The following is a 21,583-nucleotide window of genomic DNA, read 5'->3' as shown; positions in this document are numbered from 1 at the left end:
TGCTTTTTGGCCATGATTAATGACTCTAGTACATTTTATGTGGGTTGTGTTAGTTGTTTCAGCCTAACATTCAGTAAACATTGTGGAATTTCCTTTTAATAGATGTTCAGTGCCAAGAGGATCAACAAGTTTGCTTTGACATTGTAAAAGCACATCATGGTACTGGAGGATTAGTTGTGGCTACTTGCTGACTTGTGCTTTTTTCTGTGCAGGCCCCCTCCAAATCTTCACCAACAGAAGACAGGAGCAGAACATCTTCATTTACAGAGCAGCATGATGAAGGCACTTTAACACCAGACAGAGAGGTTAGTTTGGATCCCTGCTTTTCTTGTCCTACAGTTTTGATATGTAAATATCAAAATACAGTAATATATTTTCCCCTCAGAACTTACGGTCTGTTTTCTCAACCCTTTTTTGCACATATATGGTTTGAATAGTCTAATACTTAGATTCAATCTTAGCATTTTTAATGTTGGCAAAGCAGGACTTCCAGCTTTTTGGAACTTAGAAATATTTTGTTTAACTTCAGTGATTTTAACCTTAACCATAAGCAGGTGAGGTTTCGTAACAGCAGCCATATTAGTTGTAATTGATTTCAGGAAGTGAACTCAAGCTATTAAGAGGATACAAAATTCTAAATACTTAAGTATGGTGGATGAACCTGCCTTAACTGATTAGGCTGAATTGGAGAAATAGGTTTGCAGATCAGCAGTGCTTGATTTCACCAAAACTGCTGAAAAGAAAACTGATCTATAGTGGCATATTTCTGAAGCAGGATGAAGAATATAGCATCATACTTCAGAAGAAAAAACAAAGCCTTCTAAGTTCTTGGTTGGAGAAATCTGGTTAATTGATTTAGTCACATAAGAGGCCTATCAGTTTGTCCTGAAGTGAGCCAGCACTGTCAAAGGATCTTAGTTTGGTGGGGCTGCTGCGTTCTTAATTTTTTCAATAGGTCGTCAGGATAATAGTTGCATAGCCACGCTCAGATGCTGACGTGCATGCTCTTGATGATTTTTGTCTGACTCTAGTTCCCTCGTTGGAGTAGGGAACTGGAAGAAACTACTGCAAGTTTCCTCATTTTGCTTTCTAATGAATGCTTTTATCTTGTTGCATTTAGACAGAAATCCCCCATCTGCATTTCTCTTAATGCAAAGTATTTAGCTTGTACATATTACCATATGAGATTTTCTTTGCTTCATGAAAGAAGAGTTAGCTTGTTGCTGAAATTCATATTGTCGATGAGAAGCATAAAAATAGAGATTCCATTGACTGACTTTTGAATGAAAGTTATTACTTTAACAACTTTAAATGATTTAGTATAGGTTTTTGAGAGTTTTTTCCTAGCAGAAGAAGTCTGGCAGCTATGACTCAGCAAAGATTGGAGGTGTCAGGCTTGGTGTTTATTGTATGACCAGTTCATTGTATTTATCTGGTGCTGCCTGTCCAAAGGCCAACATGCTTTCCACTGAATGTTGGAAACCTTTTCTTCCCGGAATGTTTCTCGTTTTAGTCCTGGCACAAATTTTGCAAAAGACTTAAGTTACTTTCACTAGAACCATCAAACACTTATCACTGACAGATTTACTGAAGTAGATATGTTAAGGATAATTTCTTAACTGCATCACAGAGGCTATCAAAACTTAAAACTAAAAGTGCCTAGTGGCAGCTTGTGACCAATAATATTCCTATATCTGATGTTATTTTCCTTGTCTTCTCCTGTAGCAGTGCTTCATCACTTATGCTCTCTCCAATTGTCCTTGAATAATGGAAGGAGAAAAGTTGAATGCAGTCCAATAGCTTTCCAAAGAAATAACACCTTTCTGGCTTTATTGAAATTAAATATTTTAAATCCAAAAAAACTCAACAAAATGATGCTCAGCAAGCTATTCAAATGAACACTGGCTTCTGTTCTTGAAGATCTCAGACTTGAGACACTATTTATTACTCCTTAGGTCTCCTCACCCTTTTTTTTCCTGCTTAAAACTTTCTCACTGTCTTTCCTTTCCAGCATTCCACCCATGCTTTTTGGTTGACTGTTTGCTTGTCTGTTTTATCTGCTTCTGATTTCGTGTTTTCTCTTGTGTTGTCCCTTATATTTAGAACCGCCTCCAGCTAGCATTCACCAGTCCTCCTTACTTTACTTAAAAAGTTCTCAAGTTCTCACGGTTCATTTTTTCCTTTAAACATGCTAGCATACAGAGACATATATTCCACAATGGATCTGATCTATTCAGTGTCCTGTGTTACAGACCTGTACCTTTTATTGGAGCTAATGCTCAGATATCTTAACTTTGTATCTTGATCCCATCTCCTAACAAGAATGAAAGAGCCACTCCTCCACCACAGTTGAGATTATTTAAAGAAGTATGCACTTGCTGCCTGTCTGATTAGGTGCGTGATTAGATTTCAGTGCTACATTCACCCTTCTTCATTGTCATAGATTTGATATTGTGGTGCTTCCTTCAATCTGTGTTACTTTTGATCTGACTTTCTTCTGTTTGCCTATTAAGATGGACAATTAGCAGAGAAGAATCAAAGGCCAACACCACAGGATGTGCCAACTTGCTTTAGAAAAGCATTATCCGTGCTCTAAATACAGTGGTTAACACTGGAAAAGGTAGAGAATCATGCTATCAGACAAACTGTGCTTTATTATCATGTTAATGAAGGTAGGAGTGGAGAGAAGGGAAAATGAGACAGACTGCAGACAAAAAGAACCATAAAGGGACTTAGGTTTACAATGGTCTGTGGGCTTAAAAATATTCACAGCAATTCTGTTGAGAAACATACTCTGTTATTAAAAATGCAGAAAAAAGTACAGCTGCACAGGGATACAGAACCTCCCAGATTTGTTAAGAATTATTGTGTTTAACTGTAAATGAAAAATGTAACAGAAATAAGAAAGAAACATCAGTGAAATTCTTGATCAAAGCATTAAAATTACTATCTCAAAATATTCTTTGTAAATAACGATATTAGTGATTAACAGCAAAGCGAGCTTTTTAAATTAGTTTTGATTTCAAGGCTTAATTGGACCATATTTCACGAGAGGCATTTTAATTGCAGGAGTTATCAATCTTGATCACACTGCTTAACAAACAAGCAATTTTACAGTACATATTTTCAAATATGAACCTTACTTGCCATGTTTTTCATTATCTTTTTAGTCAGTGTTTTTGTTTAGTCAAATTGGGTTTTATTTTCACAGAAGAATTGTAACTGGAAATGATACGGTAGCTAAGTAAAATCAGTCAGTATCATTTTGCAGGGTGGGACTCATTTTAAGGTATGGTGGGCATGTCTACACTTTTATTAATGTGCTTTAGGTAATGTGCTTTAAATTTAGTACTGCCGGGCATTTTTAGATGCATGTATGACGCAGTGCCAGCCACTTTTTGAAAGCACCTGGCACTGTGTTGCTTGCAATTATTTATAAATAATGAAATGCACATCAGCTGAGAGAATAGTGACGACATGCTTTTGAATTAAAACACACTGAAGGTGTGTTAATTCAAAAGCGCACCACCACCATTTTACATCACCATGTATGCGGGCTGACATACATTTTGCCATTTATACAAATGGAAGCGACGCAGTGCTGGGCATGTCAGTTTGCATGCGGAGCAAACTTGATTAATTGAGTCTGCTCTGATGTGTTGGATCTCTAATGTCACAGTACGAAAAGGCATGTGTACAAATTCCCTCCATTTTCAGGTACTAGAAAAAGACGCGTTAGTCTGTTTTAATGCACATTAGCTAAAGAGCATGATTTTCTGTGACACTTTAATGCTCATTAAAATAAGCTAATGTGTATTAAAGTGCACATGTAGATGCTCTCCGTTGTCTAAAATTGTCTTCACAATAGCAGATTCTAAACGTATTACTAATACTTTACATATTAAAGTTTGGACCATTCCAAATATACTTTTTACTATTCTTGCTGTCCTTCTCTTTTTCTTTCAGTTTAAAGAATGAAAATCAGTTAAGTTTATATCTAGTCAGTTCTATTTTCAGGTTTTTAGTGCAGTAATGTAGTTGCAAGTACCACAGACAGAGCTTTTGTTTAAAAACATACAAACACACACGGTTATATTTATATATGGATATTCCTGGAAATATTTCTGCTGTTCACAGATTTTTGTCACAATTACTGTAAGAGGATCTGAAGGTTGGGGCCAAACTTGCTTTTTCTATCCTTTTATTTACAGTTAATTTACAGTCAGTTATGGAGCAGATCATGATGCTTCCTTTTCCTCTGAGAATAGTGTGCTGTCTTTTTATTACCCCTGCTCTTTGGGAATTAAGATTGTGCCTAGATCTTAAATCCTCATCAAGACTAAATACTGTTGTTACACATCATGATTCTGAAGAGAGAAATTAAGCTGTTGTTAAAAGTTTAGATACTTTCTTTTAAATAGAAAAAACTATTTTGCTTGCTTAAACCTTGTTCTGCTTGCTTAAACCTTGTTCACCATCTGAAAGAGGATGGTTGATTTGGGATCAGCTTTACAAATGGTCGGAAGGTCTCAAACCATCAGGCAACTTTGGCCCTTCTCTATCTAGAATTCAGGTAATACATCAAATTCTTAATAGTAGACAGCAAAAAAAAAGATGGTTGCTCTTAAGGTTCCAACAAGATCTAGAGAGAGAAATCAAACCACCGTGCCTGTGCTTTTGAATTTTATTTTGGTGGTACATGATGCTTTTTGGCATATACAGTTTATTATAATAGCTCCTTATTTTTTTTTCTTAGTGATCTAATAAGAAAACAAGGCAAATGAAACTGGATTTCCTAAACTAAGAAAGAAGCTTCATTCTCAGTCTCTGTGCTACTGTAGCTAATTTAATTCCTTCATGCTCTGCTTCCTTCCAATAGGCATTGTTATGCATGGATGCAAGTTGTTCATATATAACTGCATGTTTCTCTTCTAATGGGCATTATAAGCTGTATGTTGCAGCAGGAAAACAAACCAGAAAAAGTTGTTATTGATACCAACATTTCTCATATTTGAAATAGAATGCATATTGTGTGTATGTATAATTTCACATTTTATTTCAAATGGGAAATATTGGTATTATGAACAGGCTTTTACTGGTATAAAATATCCCACCATTTATTATAGGAGAAACCCCTGCTCTTCAACCCATTTATTCTGAGTCCCAACTATGTACCGACTATGGTAAGAATCTAATAGAAATAAAAGTACATAACCATGTAATTAAAGTCTTTGCACAACACGATCAAATTATTGTTTGCCTTTTTAACCTTTTCAATTTGACATTCTCTAGCTTTTGAATGCTAACTGGAAGGGCAGCCCCCCCCTCCCCACAAAACCCATTATTATGTGGAATCAATTGACCTTCTTTGCAGATTGGAGCCTGTGGCAAGGCACTAGGTGTGCCTGCCACTTTAAGGCCCTGCAGCTGGCAGCTTCCAGGTGCCTAATGAGGGCAGCCATTTTAGGCTCAGGACTGCCCATATAAACAAAGCAGTTTGGCTGCTAGGGGAGGCAACAACATCTCCTGGCTTGAGGGCTGCTGAGTTTCACCTGAAGGTAAGGGAGGAGCTGTAGGGGATGGAAACTACACCCTGTCGGGAGTGCCTGGTGGGGCTCCCAATGGTGCGGGAGCCTCCAGGAAATGCGAGGTCAGTGATCACCCTGGTGAAAGGCAGGTTGGGGTGCCTTGACCTCTAGCCCTCACCTTTGGGGGGCGGGGGATTACAGTACACTGGAGGTAGTTGTGGGCGTGCAAGCTCTGAGGAGGAGAGTTGGGGGCCAGGTGTGGCCAAGGCTGCCTGAGTCCTGCGGGGGGTTCGAGACCCCGAGGAGGAGAGTTGGGGCTGGGCATGGCTACGGCCACCTGAGTCCACCTGTGGAGGGAAGCCCCGAGACCCCGAGTAAAGGGGGTGTTATGAGCAGTGTGGAGCCCCCAGTGTGAGGGGGGCAGCATGTGGAGCCCTGTGAAGGGAGAGGGGGCTCAGCCAGAGAGAGAGAGAGCTGAGTCCTGACCCCAGTAAGTCTTGCAATGTGGGGAGGCAGAGTTTGGGTCGAATATAACACCGGTAGTAGCACCGTGACCTACTGCCCAGGGGGAGAGTGAGAGTCCCCTGTGAGACCCTGAGGCCCCAGTCATGGTGTGAGGTAACGCCAGATCCCCATGTCCATAAAGGAGGACCCAGAGAGGGGGACCGTGGGATAAGAGTATGGGTCATACATCAAGGCCTGCCAGAGCTTCCCCTGACTGGCCCAGGCGGGTCAGAAGGGCTAGGGGGCCCACCAAGAGGGACGCTCAAGAGCCGGGGGCCTGGGGTCCCGACTGGCCTGGAGGTGGGCTGGGGCTAGGGTGAACTGAAGGTCCCATTGAGGGGACCACACCTGAAGGGGAACTGATGGCAGGGCGATATGTGGCCTGGTATGATGATGGCAGAGCCTGCTTGAAGGGAGGAACTCAGTTGGGGGTCCTACAGCAGGATTCTGGCCCCCATCGTGGGGGGACTGGTGTGTATGAGAACATCATGATGTCATCTGGGAGGCTTGTGCTGTGGTGTAGGGGAGGAGTGGAGCTGCAGATAGTGCCTCCTAGCAGCGGGGCAGTAAATGGGGAGCCTCCCACCTAATTACATCTGTTTATTAATTAAGACCAAGGCATGGCAGGAAAGAAGGTGGGCGGTTAGCCCAAGAACAGGTGGGCGGGCCATGCGGAGATCATCCTTGGTAGGACCCCTGTTACAGAGCCCAAAACCTTTAGCTCTGCAGCAAATGTTAGCTGTAGACCAGTTACTGGAGGGAAATGTCATAGATTAAGGTTTTGTCATTTTCCTATTTTTGTGCAATACGATGTGAACCTGATCAATGTTTGGGGCCCCATATTACCACCACAGTGGGAGTGTCTACACGTTCATTAATGCTCTGTAGTTACAGTGCATTAAATCTAGTAGTTGTTGAACCAAGTACTAATTAAATGCGTAGTAGCACCGGCACGCTCTTTTTTCTTTTTTTCAAGAGATGCTTACTGCTCAGTAGCCTAATAACACTGCGCAGTAGCATATTAGTGTGGGTTTTGGCACATCACTGCACAGTGTTATCGGGCTACTGTGCAGTAAGCATCTCGTGTAGACCTCCCCAGCACAAATAATGATGTGACTCACAGTTTGCTGGTGGCTTATGCAATACTGTTGTTATTTGCAAGGCAGCAAAAAGAATACTAGGAATCAGGACTCCTGGGTTTGGAGGGGGCTGTGGCCTAACAACAACTAGACAGCTTTCAGTTGAGTGTGTTTTATTCTGAATGGTATTATGAGTGAATGGATGAGACTTCAGCTAGAGTCTAACTTCTGTCATGTTCTGTTTATGTTGCTGATATGAAGGCTCAGAGAATTTCTTAACTGCCGTGATAGCATACTTTTTGTGATTGTGAGCAGAGCATCCCTTGCTCATTGCCCTGGCAATAGGGGATGTTTCAGTAATGGCAAGTCAGAGGTAGGGTGGAGCATAGGCAGAACACTACACTTGAGCAGTTCTGACTGTCCAGAAACCCAGAGAGAACAGGTGAGGTGGTAGAACAAAGTCCAGTGGATTGCAGTTGCCCAAGGAGCAATCTGGGATGTGCAAAGATGGCTTAAAAGTCCCATTGCATAGCACCCTTTGACAGCACTGTATTTGGTGTCTTTTTTGGTGTCTTTTTGCTTCGTCAAAGTGGAAAAAAGTCACCTTTAAACTACGTTCTCTGTAACTAATCCTTCTGGCTCTTGTTAGCAGGGTAGAGAGGTATGCACAGAATTATTCAGAATAGAAGAGCAGAGACTGTAATTTCCTGGTTCTCAACACTTTTTTGTCCTTGACAAAGGAGCAGTACAGCTTGATTCTAGGGACCTACCTAATTCACAGGAGCTACTCCCTAGTTTCATAGGCAGAATGCAGGCCCAGGCAGCCATTTCACAGGCAGAGCACAGCGACTGCCCCCCCCCCCCACACACACACCCCCCACCCACCCACCTTTGAATGCCTGAGGGTCTGTGGTGGTCCTGCCCATCACTGCTGATCGGCTGTGAGGCCTATCTGTCATGCAGGATGGTGCGGCCACATGCCAGGCAGCTCTTGCCAATTGGTGGTGAGGGGCAAGAGCCATCTTGCTGGCAGCCCCCCTTGCCACTGTTCTGGCAAGCTGCTGCAGTGCTTGTTAAAAAAATTTTCCTGCCCAGATTTCATGGAATGAGTGAAATTGCAAATTCAGTCATAGCTTTTGCTCTGTGTCTGGGAGTGTGCTTAGCACAAGTGGCCATTTGGGGTGTTGAGCTGGACTGCCACTTGCTTCTTGTAGAAGGAATGTTCAGAGATTTGCTAGGAAACCACTGACTAACTCCAAGTCTGTAATTGGTGGTAGCCATTTGTATCTGAACGGATTTTTATTGAAATAGCTGAATTTTCTTTATGCTCTTGGAGAATTCCCTTTGCCAAATCTCAGGTTTTGGTGCTGGAAGTGCTAGGACTCCTTGACGAAATGGATACATTTCTTAACCTTAACGAAGTGTTCTGTTTCTTCAACCTTTTCTCAGAAATGGGTGAATCATTTGCTAACATTTACACAAAAAAAAATCTTGAAATGGATCATTCCAGCCTCAGTGATGAATCTGGAAAAATGTATAAGTGATTGAAAACTGGCTCTTATCATGGAAAGACTTAGGCAACTGTAAATATGTGTTATTACTAGTTCTACTTTCAATATGGGCATGAACATTTTACTAGAAAATGATGTGCCAGAGGACTGAATCTAATATGCAGAGGAGGCTTAACTTTTTTATAGGCTGCCTACTAATAATATTTGTAGTAAACTGCCTGCTAATATCATCAGCTGTAATGGTGCAGTTTCTGGACCTTTCGTGCATAGCTTTTGTTTTGCCCCTGTTTATTAGATGTCTGAAAAGCCAAACTCCTGACTGACAGGGTAGAAGAATTTTTCTCTTACCTTGGATACAAAGACTCTAGCTCTCCTACAGGGGATGCCTGTGTACAAGTTGTCCATCCTCCCTTTTTTTTTTTTTTTTCCTTGGGTTTGTGTCTTTCCCCTTTGCCTAACTTTTTGTAGTAGTCTTGACAAGGGCCAAAGTGAAGCTAAGATTGAGTTTCACTGTTACCCTCAGGGTTTTGAATAATATCTGTAAAACTTAGTAGTCTTGTCAGTGTTACTCTACTGCAAGGGTTCTCAAACTTTGTGATACCGTGATCCTCTAAAATAATATATAAATTTACACGACACCCCTCCCCCCTGTGGTTAAAGCTGATTTCATTAGAATTAGTAGGAGATAAATAAAGCTCATTTACCTTTTGTATATTAAAGAAATATATTTGTCAAAAAACACTTTATAATGTTTATCAAATTCAAAACTTTAACTGAAATAAAACAAAACACTGTCAATAATTTTCAATGAGAAGGAGGAGCTTGCTTGGTAGTGCTTAGTTTTTCAAATCTGGGTTTTATTTTCAACACTGCCAGTCTCATTTCACAGTCCACATTTATTTTTGATCAGTATTTGCTCTTTGTAGCGACAACTGCTGAAAAAACTCATGTTCAGTCGCACACGGTCAATTGAACTGTTGACAGATGAATACTGAGCTTTGCTAACCCATACACGCTGAGATTAGAAAACAAGAGAGACACTTCCACTGTGGACGAGTCTAAGAATACGTGCGTGGCCACTGAGGGAGAGAAGCAGGCTGAATGTTTGTGTGTTGGGGAGGGAAGAGAAGCTTGTCACCCCTTTTTAAGTTGCTTGCGACCCCCATTTGAGAACCCCTGCTGTACTGGTTTATATAGAATATTAGCAGTGAAAGGGACCTGTGAGTTATTTATCTGCAGATTCGAACAACACTGTATTGGCTGATATTGACAAATTGCTTTTTAAGACCACATTGGTGAGACATGTTTACACCTATTATTTTATTAAATTTAACTTTAGATCCTACAGAAATGTATAGCTTGGTCCATTCCACTTATCTGGAAAACTTACTTTTTGGTAGGCAGTACATAAGATGTAGTCTTTGTGTGGATTTTGGGAATTAACTTTTCTATTTGTTTTAATCTCTGCCTTGGCCTTCACTAAAGTATTACTTATATGCCTTTCATTTAAGGCTTTTACTGTGAAACACAGGCCCTTGCTCATCATTGCTGAATAGCAGCCAGAACCTGGTTGTTCTTTACAGAGTCCAGAGGTACATGGCTCAGAGCATGTTTAGCATTTGAGTGACTTTGCAGAGTTTTTTGTGCTACTGAATGGTTGATAGCCAGGGCATATATTCTCATTCTTTAGCACAGGTTGTTTGGTGATTTTTAATAGCATAAGGTGGTTTAAAGGAGTATTTCATAACATTTGATTATACAAATAGCATTTTATTTGAATGTTAGTGTGTTTTTTATGAGAAACAACGTATTACTACTGTGAGTGATTCTGTAGAGCAGTGGCTGTCAACCATTTTCATTTGTGAACCCTTACATTCCTAATGGAGGTGCAGGACCCCTTTGAATAATAAGTGTGGGTATTCACATACTTCTGATTTATGATGGTCGTCTTTCTCAGACCTCATAGAATATAGTCTGCTGACCCTTGCTGACCACAGCTTGAAAACCACTGATGTAGAGCTATCCGTGAGTCTTGACAATGCAAAGTTAAACTAGTTACAGCTTAAAATGTACTGAATCAACCAAACTGCAGGTAATAATCCTATTGTAAAAGTCTTTATAACACTGTAGTTAATGGTAGTTACTGCATTCCACTTAAAACTTTACTGATCTTGTATAAATATAAAATGTAATCAATGTTAAGTGATTTTTCTCTTGTAGTTTTAACTTGGCTTTATTTATTTATGTACACAATTAAATAGAAAAAAATGTTGATGAAATATTTATGGTTATGATTTTATATGCCTGAAAATCATGAAACTTTTTATGGTTCCCACAGCCATTGTAAGTTGGCTGATTGATCATATGCAGTGTTTGCAGTTTGCTCTCTCTGCCTGTTTAGATTATTCCAGAAGAATTATTACCACTGTGGCCAAGTTATGGTTCCCATAACCACCCTAACTTAGTACTTTATGATTTTTATGTGTTTTAAAACTTTCTGCATTAGCAGCCTTTTCATTTAATTTTATTTTTTCTTCTGGAAACTACAAGAAGAGAGAAGCTACCTTGGCTCTTGTTCACTTGGATAATAGGGATTTAAAGGTGTGCTCTAGAAATGCTTAAAAATATAAAAGTGTATTTTCTTCAGTCTGATACCTGTACATGCAAGTATCTGTGTGCTCATTACCTTGCCACTCCAAACATTGGTTATTCTGAACCTTTTTATTCCATAATGAGCTCTATTTTTTTGAACATGTGAAATGTGCATTGAGGGTGTCCTAGGCCCAGGACAGCCTCTGAAAATCAACATTTAGATTAATGAACCACATTCTGTGCAGCATTGATTGATTTACTTGTCAGCCTTGGGAAGACCAAGGCAGGTGAAAGTTTTGGACTTTCTTAGTAGTATTTCTAAGAAGTAAAACTACATAGAAGGTAGGATAGACTTGCACTTTGTAGACTAGCCAAAATTTGAACGTGTGTAATATCACAAGCTTTCATGAGTTGAGCAGATCCTGTGAAAGGACGTACACAAAAGTATGTTTAAGAAGGAGAGAGACATTTTGAATACGTAAGCAGAAGAAAGGGGCAGATAGAGGGAAGGAGGGAGAGAATAGTGTTGAGAGAGGCAAAATATATCCATAGGAACAAAGAAATCACAAAAGCTAATCCAGGTAAGGGATTAAGAATCCATAGTCCCTGTATAAACTGTATTTAACGCTATCCAGTTTGTGTGATTTCTTGTTCTGCACTTTCTTTTCAGATCTCTCTCTTTGGAAAGGAAAAAAAAAAAAAAAAAAAAAAAGATTTGCTGCCTGAGAGCAGCCTCCCTTGGCCAGCAAAATTGTACCCTTGCACCCTTCAGATAAACTGTGGCTCCATCCTGTGCCCTGCCCCCGGGCTGTGCAGCCCTTGCCCCTAGCCCTATTTCCTCCCTCCCTCACTACAGAGGCTTCAGTCTGTGTTGCCGCCCCGCCCCCCCGGCCGACAGACTTACCAGCTGGATGCTGCTGTTCTAGCTGCTGAGCTGCATATCGGCAATGGGATCAGTATTGGCTGATATGTTTGGTTAATCATCGGCCATCAGTATCGGCCCGGAAAATCTTTATCGGTGCACCCCTAATGTTGTTAGCTGGAAGCTTGTTAATGGATCCCAGTTCCTTTAAGAAATCTGTGGTGACTGTCAAATAGCTGGCAGCTCTAGTGGTGCATGAGAATAGGATAGAGTCAGCATGACCAGAAAGTCCCTCTGATGATGCCAATGCCAATGGGATGTCCTGGGTTATAAGTAAAAATTGCCCAGCATGGGCTCTTGGGAGGTGTAGAAGTAGTATCCTTTCTGGTGTTTTCTGAGGTAGAGCCTGTATGAGTTCCTTGTGATAGTGTGCTACAGGGGTCTTTGGTCAGGAGTTTGTCAAACTAAGACACAGATGACTTCTGGAATAACAGCCTTCTAAGGCAGTTCAGAAAAATAGTTCTCAGTTATCTTAACATTATTCCCTCTTTCCTAGCTGTGGAAGGCCATCTTTGAGGTAGAACCAGTGAAGGTTTTCTCACACCTGCGTTTCTTCTCCTCATGTCCCCCACCCCTTCCACCTTTCTTCTCATTGGCTGAAATAGAGATGGTCCTATTACCAAAAGGCAGGAAATCTCCTATTACCAAAAGGCAGGAAACTTTTTGCTTTAATGGTGGAGACACAGGTGGAGAAGGGGAAAAGAAAAGAGGAGTCAGGTATGTGTGGCTTTTTTGAGGACCAGTATTCCAGCTTCATTTTTTTCAGGGGCGTTGGTTGGGTGTCAGATACTGTAGGAGAAAGTACTTGGTGGTTAGGCACTTTCCTCAGAGTCAGCTTCTCCAGGGTTCTCAAAGAGCTGCAGCGCAGTAGACATTTAGTAGTGGGCCTAATGGATTTGCTGTTACACAGATTTTTTGGCTGCTTTCTTTTGATGTTTGGGGGCCACAAGCATCGTGGATGATACTTTAGCCAGGAGACTGATATAGCAGTTGTACAGATGCAGAATGGCTTCAAGGGAGGGATGAGGATTCTTCTTTCCTGTCCTATACTGTCTCAGTTTCTGAGGAGCATCCTGACACACAGTTGTTTTTACATTGTAATTGATGCGAGCTCTGTGTAGTACAAAAGCTATTTATTTCTATTGCAGTGGTATTTTCTGAAAAGGAGCCGCAGGTTGATAGGGAACAAGAACTAAGTAAGGGTAGCTGAGCAGAGTTTCATTCATGTGTTCTGGAAATCATTCTTTTCTCTGGTTTTGACTTATAATATAATATCTTTTCTATTCCCCATGTGTTCCTTCTTAATTTTAAGGGGTATTAGCAACCAGTGAATATTTGGGAAGTTATGATATAAAACAGTCAGTTTGAAAATATCTAAAGGATTGGCAGGCCATCATTAGCAGCAATCATGACTGAAGAGCAGATCATGTCAAACCAACTTTATTTCTTTTTTTGACAGGATACCCAATTTGGTAGATAAAGGGAATAAGGTAGCTGCAAAGTACCTAGGCTTTACTAAGGCTTTTGGGTGCCTACATTTGTGCAGTGAGGCTACTCTGACTTGCTGTAATGATTGGGCCTGAGGGTGGGGAGAAGAAGCTGAGCCGCCGGGGGGGGGGGAGGGGAGGGGAGTGGGGGGCAATGGGCCTGAGCCAAATTGGTGGTGGTATGGGGGGGACAGGAGGAGTGGGCTTGGAGCTGACGGTGAGGTGGGGGGTGGGAGAGGAGTGGGACCAGGCCTGAAGGGGAAGGATTAATATCCCACTTAAATTCTAGTTCCTTTCAGTGGATTCCTTTAAATTTTTTGTGTTTAAAACTCATGTTCTGAGCTGATACAAGATATTTATTAATTCATCTGTCATTGTTTTATATTTAAAATGTTTGTTTTAGTCAATAGTACCTGGTAATTCCAGTCACTGTATATACATTGAATAGATAAACTTCATTTCCATGCTCAACCTTCCATGCTGAGCTTATTGGAATTCCAGTGTTTAGGAGTTTTTAGCAGTATGATAACTACTTAAAGGAAGATCTGAGCAGAAGCATATACTTGTATTACATTAGACACCAAAGCACTGATGTTACTTTGCACCTAGTTTGTCATATGCAAATCATAAGACATAAGGAAACATTGATATCTCAGCATGAGAACTGTTCAGAAATGCTTATGAATAATACTATGACTATACAAAGCAGTATTTTGTTAGTCAAAGATAAATTATAGTGCCTGTATACAACCTGTTTATTTCACCTCCAATAATCAGCTTTTTGTGGGTATTCTGAAAATGAATGATCTGGTAATATATTTTAATGTTTTCTATTCTTGCTTTGTCTTCATCAGTGTCAATGGCTACATAAACCATATTATATCTTTATAGACCTTTTTAACTGTGTGCAGAAATTGAGATGCTGAGATAATGTGCAACATGCTTTAATTTCTTTCTTCCCATACCTTTTATTACTTGTGTTTATTTTCACTTCCCTACTTTTTGTGTTGAATGACACAGCTGCTAGCTGGGATGATAGCAGAGCCTGCTTTTCTCTCTGAGTATACTATCTTTGCTTTGGATCCCACCAAACAACCTAAACCACAGACTGACAATGTGGTGAGTCCTCTCAGTCCATACAGTGCTGCCTTTAACAGGGGGAGGAGAATCCCTGTAATTCTAGGAGGCAAAACTAGTGCTGCTTGTGGCTTGTATTCTTATGAAGACCTCTTAACTATCCTGTTGCTAACCCTGCACTAAAATTCATGGGGGTAATACTTGGTAGCTCCTGGCTGGTGTGCTGTGTGGTGAACTTTAGTTTAACATTTAAAAAAAAATTAACATTGTTTATGTTAATAGAAGAAGCGGCACTCTTCCACACGAAGGCAATTGCCACACAAGTTGATATAGATTCCTCATCTGGAATTGGTTAACATTTGTCAGCTTTGGGGTGTGTGGTTTTTTTGTTTTTTGTTTTTTTTTTGTGTTTGCCCTTCCAAGAAATGTAATAGTTTCTAACCTGAACTGAGATTTTTTTTTTCCTTTGAGTAAATATCACTCTTCTTCTTTTCAAGTATTTCACTTAGGTTGTATTCTTCATAGTCACAAGAATAGATACCTCCTGTGCTCCAATAGAAGAACATTTCTGGAGGCACAGCAACTGAAAATTTACAATTTAGTAAGGGTGCAGCTCATCCCATCCCATACTTGCTGCCTAGCTTAGTGAGAGAAGAAAAATCACGAAGTGGTAGGAGATAAAAGTATAGATAAAAAAAGGGGATGTGGGGCCTGGGACCCAGGGGCATAATGGGAATGTTGCTTTTTGGTTAGCTCTTAATTTTAAAAGAAGCTGTCCGTTACCTGTGTTCTAGTGTAGTAGGAAGGCCTTCAAAGCTAAAATATTCTTGGGTGGAATTGTGAATGTAAGAGAATTCATGGAAGAATAAGTGCACTAATCTGTTTGTTTCCTGTTCCCTGTTTTCCAAAATTTACTTTCAGTCCCAGAATACCTAGATTTTTCTGGAAGAAAAAAAGTGTTTGTTAGTAAGATAGTTAACAGTTTTTAGAAATTTAAATTATCGTAATTTTCAGGCTTATTGTTCTTTTCTGGGATGAGTGGTTTTTGTTCACATCTCTACTCTGTATTTTTAGTTCATTTTCTGACTCTGGCCTCACTACACCAGTTTGCAGTTACGTTATCTGTGTAACTAAGGGTTAGAAATTTAAAAGAGGAAAATTAAGGAATTTAAACTTAAGGCTTACCTTTGGGTGGGAAGGGGGATAAAATGTGAGATGAGGGCTTACCTTTGGGTAGGAAGGGGGATAAAGTGTGAGATGAGGGGACTTGAGGGAGTATCTGTGTAGGGCAGGGGTTCCCAAAGTTCTTATGCTGCAGCCCAGCAAGCAGACCATAGCCCAGTAGTCACAGTTGACCATTGCCAGAATTTCTAGCCAGAAGTTTGCAAACCCTCTGTTGTTGCAGGCCCTGTGGAATGAGCCATGGCCTCTCTGCCCAGTTCCAGGGGACTGTGGTTTGCTGTCCCACAGCCAGTTGTGGTCCAGCAGCCTACCTGCTGTGGCCTGGGGCTTGAGAACCCCTGGTTTTAGGGTATAAGGGCCTGTATATGGTTTAATTTTACTTTTGATCTTTATAGAGTGAGACATCTCTAATTTACAGTAATGAAGACTACTGGTATTTTACCAGTGGTGTGGGAACCTCTCACTTATTCTTCACTTCTCAGGTCTCTTCACAGTGCCAGACTAGAGTCTAGCTCAACAGGGTTGTTTCCCCCTGCTGATTCTCACAGCCATTGTGTTGACTGCCTGGTTGTTTTAATCATTGCAAGATTACCCAACTGTAGAGAAAAGTAGTGCCACAGGAGGGGGCGGGTTGGATGCAAAATGGCAAGATAAAGGAGAAACAGCACAGCAGGGGATAGCAGAACTTGGATGTGAAATCCTGGCACCAAGGAAATTAGGCAGGGTGCTTAACAGTCCATCAGGTTAGTCAGCACCACTTCTAGCTTGGTTCCAGGTAGGTCTGCCCCACCTGTGGGGGGGGGGGGGGGAGGGGAGAAGAGAGGCAAGCTAGCCCCGTGTGTGCAGGTCCAAACCCGGCACCTGTGAGATCAGAGCTAAAACCTGCAGGACCAGACTGAGAGGTGGGAAGTGTTAGCAAAGACCTGACAGTCATCACACATGCTGCAGTTGAAGCTGTCTGCAACTTCCCTTAGCAACACCAAAGAAGGCAGGGAGTTACATTTACATTATAAAGCAGAATGTGTAAAAGGTGGGAATACCTAAACAAAGCCTTTGTGAATGCCTGGTGGTAAGGAGACGCTCTGCCCTCAGGATTAGTAAAACTAATTCTTGTCTTCCTAGTTTACATTATAAGTTAGAGTAATTTGTGTATGCTGTGTTTTACTGGGCTGTATCTTAGCTTAGGCGAACATTTTTGGTAGTTTCCTGTCTTATGCTTTGCTAATTACTGTGTTCAATACATGCTTGCTTCTGAGAGAGGACTCTTTCCCCCATCCCCACTTCTCAGTCTGGCAGCAGCTGCTCCCTCTGCCCCCAGGCTGGTGACTGGCATCCCATGTGTTGTGCAAGCCCTGGCTGGTGCCTGATCATGCCCCCTCTGTTCTAGCAGGGAGGAATGAGAACCTTGGAGGGAGTCTCTCTTCCTTTCCTTTTGGCAGTGGCTGGCAGGCATGCTCTAGCACCCCCTGGCTTCTGGCTTGAGCCACTGCAGGCATGTGGCTGCATTTTGTGGTTTAACAGAATGTCTGTCCAGTTAATCAGTGTAAGGATGCACAGCTCAGACTAACCTGCAGGGAGTGAATCAGTCCAAGCTTGGGCTTTTTGATTGTTTGTCCCTAGCCTAAGAGAGAGACCTGGACCCCCTCAAATGAATGTTGTGCTTGATGCCTAAAATGAGCCAGACCGTACCATCTTTGGCTCAGGCACCCATTAGATCTATTTGAGATTGAAGGTTTAAGGGAAAGTGGCAAAGACCCAAGGGCCTTAACTGTTACCACCCCAAATGACCATCAGTACTTAACTCCATGAAGAACTGGACACTACCATCCTTCAGCTCAAGCTTCCCAGTGGACGTAAGCAAAGACCACAGAGGCTCAGTGGCCTCAATGCACAGCCATCTGTGCTTGACGTGCTATTGGGCCAGGCAACACCACTTCCAACCAAGGTGGAATTTGACAGACAGTTCCTGCCAGCCAGTCCCAACTCTGGCTAGGGTTTGCTGTGTGGCTGATGGTCATTACATTACTCACCCAGGGCAGAAGAGGGTACACAGTGGCACCCTTTCAGAACTAAAAGACCCACACCATTTGCCCTGATCATATGCCATTTTAATACTATGTGGTGTTGCTTGTGGCTGGCAATGAAGGCTCGTCAAAAAAAGGGGTCTGTGTTATATTCCTAGGTGTTAGTGAAGTGTTGAGGGTCTGGGGAACCATTTCCCCCGCTGGCCTTGTTGAGTACCAGATTTGGAGGCCATTCCTTGTGTTAGGCTTCAGCAGGAACCACAGGAAGATACTGTGTTCAATTCTGCTGCAACTTGTAACTAGACCATCACCTCTTCAGGAGCTGCCTGTCATGAAAGTTTTAGTTACTTCTGCCATTTACCCATGCTTCATTTCTTCACTTAGCCATTCAGAGCACTGGGCAGAAATCACATTGCATCAACATCCATTGTGGGCCTTCATGATGCTTTACTGTAATTAAACATAGGCCTGCTTACTTGTCTACAGGCTAATCGCCCACCTAGCTTGCCTTCTGCACCTTGATGTAATGATTACTAGATGCTAATCAGGTGGGAGGCTGCCCATTTATCTTCCCTAGTGACAAGGGCCCAAGTACACAACTCTGACCTTCCCTTATTGTTAGGCCAGGGGACATTTGCAAGGCATGGGACACATCTGGCCTTATCACATTCTAATATATACTCAGGGCTCAGGCCCCCACATATTGGGCCCAGGCCCCACATGGAGCTTTACACGCCATCCTCAGGCTCTGAGCCCCATGCTCAGGCTCTAAGCCCTGTCCCTGGGCTGCAGGCCTCTCTCATTGGCTCTGAGCCCCATCCCTGAGCCCCTCACGTTGGGCTCCACTACACTCACTAAATTAACTAGTATCCCCTTGCCTGGGAGCTTCCCTGACTGCTCTCCAAGGCTCAGGGCCCCCATCTGACTCCCTTGTGACCTCAGGCTGTGCTGTGAGCCTGGGTGCTGCCACAGGTCCCTCCACCTGGCCTGGGCCCTGTATCAGTGCTCGCAGTGAGCCTGGGCTCCCCCTGTCCAGATCTTACCCACCAGGGATGTGGGAGCTGGGGTTAGAAGGTGCCCCATACTTGCCTTTCACTAGGGTGGTAACTGGCCTGGCACTTCTGGAGGACTGTCCTGCCTCAAACAGTCCTGCCAGACCATTTGTCCCCAGCAGGGTGCAGCTTCCAGTCAAGCCCAGGGCCAAGAGGGGGGGCCTGCTCCATTCCCATCACCTAGCCCTTACCTCCAGGATGTTCAGCAGCAGCTTCAGCTGGGTGGTGTTCTCTAGCTGGCTGGCAGCAGATTGCTGCTCTGTTGTTCAGGGCCCAGTCTTTTTTATATAACAGCTGGGCCCTGTTTGCCAATCAGGCAGCATTGCCTGATTGGGATAACAGCCAACTGCAAGCTGCCTGATTGCTGCCCGTGTTTACTTGGTGGGCAGGGCAGGCCAGGCATGACGAGGATAGACTAAAGGGCCTGAATTTATTTAGCCTCCACAAGAGAAGACTGAAAGGGGATCTGGTGGCCAGCTATAAATTCACCAGGGGGGACCAGCGGAAAACAGGTGAGGCTCTGTTGCCCCGGGCACCACCTGGGATAACAATAATGGCCACAAGTTGATTGAGAGCAGGTTTAGGCTAGCTATCGGGGGTATTACTTTATGGTTAGGGCTGCCAGGCTCTGGAATGGGTGGGCTTCCAAGGGAGGTGGTGCTCTCCCCTACCTTGGGGGTCTTCAAGAGAAGGTTGGATAAATATCTGGCTGGGGTATTATGATCCCAGCACTCCTTCCTGCCCAGGGCAGGGGGTCGGACTTGATGATATATTCAGGTCTCTTCCGACCCTAGAAACATGAAACTATAAAGTTGGATTCCCTGGGGTCCACAGGAAGGGCCTGGCTTGGGTTCAGTCACCTTCATTAACCTCTTGGGGTTTTTTTAAGGGATTTTTGTGGGTTACTGAGACCTGCAGTTGTGGCTGGGTTTGGCAGTGTCATGTTGCTCTGGGTAAGAGGGTGGAGAGTCCTGCTGTTGAGCAGCAGGAAAGCCTGCCATCACTAGAATTGGGTTCAATGCTTGTGAAATTCCAGAGATCTTCCTTTTAATTTAGTCTCAGTAAACAAAAAACATTGACCTTTGCCCTGGCACCCTCCATCTGTGGATCCCAAAATACTTTGCTGATAGGAATGAGCTTGACCTTGGAATATATTAAAATTGCTGTAAACTAGAACTGTGTAATGGTCCAGTTTTTAATACCCAAGTAGTATGTAAAATTAGGCATTAATCCTTTCTGCACCTGTCACTAATGCAAAACAACACTTCAGTTCAAAACAGCATTATTGAGATGAACTTTTAGTTGATAATTACAGTAAAGAGCTTCAAGTTGTAGTAGATATCTTGGGCTGTAAATAGACGTTGTGTTTATATATGTGCTTTTGCTGACTGCCTAGTGGCAAAGGAGCAGCAATACAGCTTGGGAGGTGTGTAAATGATTGTGCCACCTTGTTCTGATCCAGGTCAAACTCCAAGACAACCAGGGCAGCCTCAAATGACTGTCTGTTTACACAGTCTTGGTTTGAACTTTGAAGCAGCATTTCATAGCAATCTCTATGGAGGCTGTTCTTTTGTCAGATCTTTTTTTTAAATAAATATACAGATATTAATTTGAATTGATAGAATCAATTTAAGCTTCCTTGCTAAAAAAGTGTGCTTACATTTTTCTTTTTCCAGAACATGTACTGAAACTGTATGGCTTCGTGTTGCATCCATTGGATGGTCACTGGCATGTCTTATGTCAGATTCCTGTTGCCTTTGGGTGGTCTTCCAGCATGGCACTGAATATAGCATTTGTGTTGTAACAATAATATAATAGAGGGTTTATTTTATTGAGATCTCCCTAGCTCTACCAACTTCATGGATAGAAAATGAAAATTAACAGCCAAGGCAGTTGTTATGGCTGCCTTGTAGTTTTAAATAGGCAGAGTGAAGCATGCTGGAAATTTGAAGTTAGGTGGAGAAGTGTTGTAGGGATAGTTCAGTAATAGTTCAAGAGAATTTTTAAATGCCTATTTAAAGTACAGTCCTGTCAAAGAGAACACAATATTTTGGGATAGTTGGGATAAGCCACAGAAGGGCTGTTCAGCTGCATTTAGGCTGTACCTTTGGGTAATGCTGCAGGGACAATATGTGCCCCCTCCATACCCACCAACACCACTGCAAAGACCTTACGTGGACTTTCATCCTACCACTTATGCATATGACTGAAGTGATAGGAGAAGTCATGGCTGGGTGGGACCTTGGGACCAACCAATTGAACAGTCCTGACCTACAGGGGCCAAAAATGAGTGAATCGTCTATATGGCTTAAGAGTGTTCTTGTTCTATTCCAGCTCAGTTTGGATGGGTAACATTCTGTCTGGGTTCTTTGAGTGTTCTGGATTCTCTCCAGGACTACCTGCATTTCATTCAGACAGGGTTCTTTGGTTAAATATGATATCTTTTATTAGACCAATTATATAGTTGGAAAAATTGTTCTTTGCAAGCTTTCAGGCACAGGGAGAGTCTGATGGTGTTTTGTGTTCTCCTGGATGAAATAGAAGCAATTATGCAAAATATTTAATTTTTTGAAATATCCCATTCATGCACTCCTGCAGAAGCCTCTTCCACTTGATGGATCTTTT

The 21,583-nt window shown here is 42.2% G+C and overlaps 1 protein-coding gene across 6 annotated transcripts in view; it reads left to right on the top strand.

The window, feature by feature from the left end:
* Positions 1-21,583, top strand: part of GOLGA4 (golgin A4) — a 99,535-nt gene that overhangs the window by 5,153 nt on the left and 72,799 nt on the right. For 5 of the 6 annotated variants that reach the window (XM_090050258.1, XM_090050262.1, XM_090050260.1 and 2 more), the window contains exons 2-3: positions 213-305; positions 14,644-14,742. In XM_090050258.1, coding sequence (XP_089906384.1) covers positions 213-305; positions 14,644-14,742 — 192 coding nt within the window. The remainder of the gene's footprint in view (positions 1-212; positions 306-14,643; positions 14,743-21,583) is intronic. The other variant, XM_090050261.1, reaches the window with a different exon arrangement.

Source organism: Crocodylus siamensis, chromosome 5 (genome assembly GCF_052110815.1).
Source record: "Crocodylus siamensis isolate JL-2025a chromosome 5, ASM5211081v1, whole genome shotgun sequence".
Lineage (NCBI taxonomy): Eukaryota > Metazoa > Chordata > Crocodylia > Crocodylidae > Crocodylus > Crocodylus siamensis.
This window is presented reverse-complemented; position numbering and strand designations above follow the sequence as displayed.